Source organism: Octopus bimaculoides, chromosome 4, assembly GCF_001194135.2.
Source record: "Octopus bimaculoides isolate UCB-OBI-ISO-001 chromosome 4, ASM119413v2, whole genome shotgun sequence".
Taxonomy (NCBI): domain Eukaryota; kingdom Metazoa; phylum Mollusca; class Cephalopoda; order Octopoda; family Octopodidae; genus Octopus; species Octopus bimaculoides.
The window spans coordinates 97,264,560-97,267,579 of NC_068984.1; the positions used below are offsets into that span (position 1 = coordinate 97,264,560).

Here is a 3,020-nt window from a genome sequence, read left to right on the forward strand (position 1 = left end):
ATTACAAAAAATTAAAGGTAGATTGGCTAGATTTTTTCGTAGAATGTGGATGAATATAATTTATGAAGACGATATTTCTTTAGCTAATTTCTTAGATGTGACATTAGATATTAGAAATGAGACATATAGACCATATCATAAACCTTCCACTAACCTGAAATATATCAGTAAGTGGAGTAATCATCCTAGAAAAATTATCGATAATTTAGTAAGAAATATTTCATTAAGACTTTCTAAATTATCTGCAAATGATATGGTTTTTGATAATGAAGCTCAATTCTATAATTCGGCATTAAATAGGACAGGATACAAAGAGAAGGTTTACTATGACAAACCTGATTGTAACAATATTAAGACAGATATGAATTATAAGAATAATAAGTATAAGAATAAGTTTAGAGGAAATAAGGAAAATAAACCAAGAGATTTTCATAAACGTAACATAGGTGATTTAAATTTTTTTAAGAATTATACAAATAACTGCGATAACACTAAAGATAATAATGTATGGTTCATAATCCCTTTTAGTAGAAATGTTAAATCTAATTTGATTGCACAGTTTAGAGAGGTGATAAGTAGATATTTCCCAAAGAATTCACATTATGGTAAAATCATTAATACACATAGCATTAGGTTTGGTTTCTCAAACACTAAGAACTTAGCCCAAATAATTGCAGCTCATAATTTTAAAATACCTAAATCAAAGAAAATTGGGGAGGATAGTGATGGAAACTCTGATATAAATAATAATAATAATAATAATCGTACTAGGATTACAGTAACAGAGGTTAACCCCCAGAAGATTAAAGTTTGAAGGCCCAAATGCTAGATTGAAGAATATAGTTTATCAATGCAAGGTAACGACCCAAACATATGTTAACATATACGTGGGTTGTTCTTCGGGACAAATTTGTCAACGAATATCGAATCATTATAATACGTTTAGAGATAGAAGTAAAATGGCGAATACTAGTCTTAGTAAATTTATTTGGGAACTGAAGGAACGAAAGAAGAAATATTCGTTAGAATGGTCAATTATTAGAAAATCTTTCCCTTATGACAAAGGTAATAGATATTGCTCGTTGTGTAATCTTGGATTATTTTTTATATTATTTTCTAAGGGTAAGTTAATGAATAAACTCACATACAATGCTTTCAGATGTAGCCATTTTCTTAGGCATACGTTTTTCTGGCTTAAATAAATTATATATTTCAGTATGATCGGGTATTATAATATAATATTAGGTTTAAAAGACAGGATATATTAACTGTATGATTTATTATTTCTAATAATCTAATTGTATATTTGTATTTATTTACTAAAGTTTCTAGAGATAATATAGATCTCCATTAGTTTAGAATTTATTACCAGTGTTCAATAATTTGTATTGCTTGATTGTTTATAATTAATAATATTATTAGGGTTTTCTCCCTTAGACGGACTATTATTCGGGAGGAATTTTGAAAATGGATCAACCTTAGAAATTATAAATCTTTTTTGGTGTTTACTTTTTACCCTGAGGATGTGTAAGATAATTTACTTATTTAACTCGAATTAAGAGTTGAATTTGACCTTATACAGAAATGTATACAAAGGTAATAAACTTTAATATATATGGATTTAGCGTCAAAGCTCTTATTAAAATTTTTTGATATATAACCAATGAGATCGATTCATAAGGAGTTTACTATAGACCTTTGTGGACGAATTTTTGATATTTTGGTAAAGATTACATGTTTTATCTCACCAATACATTTGGTAGATATCATTATATGAACATATATATATATATATATATATATATATATATATATATATATTGATTTTGATTCTGTGGCTCTTGTTGTTAGACTCTAGCTCTAGTAAGTACTGATCAAACAGATTTAAGCTAAAAAGCATTCTCGTCTTTTTGTATATCATGGAATACATTATCCATTGTATACTTGTGTATTTTACTCTAATTACAAATATACGTTAGGTAGCACACAGTCGTGTTCCCTTATTATGAGGGTTTTACTCTGTTTCTCTTCATAGTCTGTGCCATGTCCATGATTAAATGTGCAGGTGTGTTTTTCATATAATTTGTGCTTAATCTTTAATTAGCTGATTGTTTAAATATCTAACAAGGTCATCCATTAGTTTCAAAAAGATCTTCGTTAAAATTTATTCTTAAATTGGTTAAATTATTTTGTATTTGATTTTCTCATTTTTTAGAACTGCAGCTCCTGGAACGCACGCACAACTTCCACACACATTCACACACATACATACACATACATACACATACACACAACTCCCCCCCCCACATCATACCCCGCACCGTTCACAAAACATCACGTAATACAGACCACGTCACTTTTATCCGTCGAACGATACATATAAGCATACATATATATTTATATATAGATACACACACACACACACACACACCACACACACACACACACACACACACACATACAAGATATACACACGTAAGATATATATAAATACTTAAGACATATACACATACACAACCAGAAGACAGGAAATGGAACACCAGCATCACGAAGGAAATACTAGTGAAAGACAGACCAACTCTAGTGATAATCAGACTACTTTCAACGAAATAAAGACCATTTCCAGCGAAAGACAAAATGCTTCGAGTGAAAGAAAGATTACTGTTAGTGAAATACAGACCAGTTTCTGTGAAATACAGACCAATTCCAGTGAAACAGCGCAAAGTCCAAGATGGCTTAAATGGTTTATTCTTGTTATTTCTTATATCATCAACGTCATCGTAACAGGAATAGTGTTTTCTTTTGGCGTTCTTTATGTGAAACTTTTAGATGAATTCAAGCAGGGCAAAGCCCGTACGGCAGCCGTCGGTTCAATATCCATTGGATTACTTTTTGGTGTTGGTACGTTACAACTTTCTTTCGTTCTTTCTTTCTTTCTTTCTTTCTTTCTTTCTTTCTTTCTTTCGTTCTTTCTTTCTTTCTTTCTTTCTTTCTTTGACTCCAAGGTTGTCAAAAACATA

At 30.1% G+C, this 3,020-nt stretch overlaps 1 protein-coding gene across 1 annotated transcript in view; it reads left to right on the forward strand.

The window, feature by feature from the left end:
* LOC106876834 (monocarboxylate transporter 9) overlaps positions 1–3,020 on the forward strand; it is a 36,364-nt gene that overhangs the window by 12,380 nt on the left and 20,964 nt on the right. The window contains exon 2 of the mRNA XM_014925548.2: positions 2,216–2,901. Within this exon, the coding sequence (XP_014781034.1) occupies positions 2,532–2,901 (370 nt within the window). The 5' untranslated portion in view covers positions 2,216–2,531. The remainder of the gene's footprint in view (positions 1–2,215; positions 2,902–3,020) is intronic.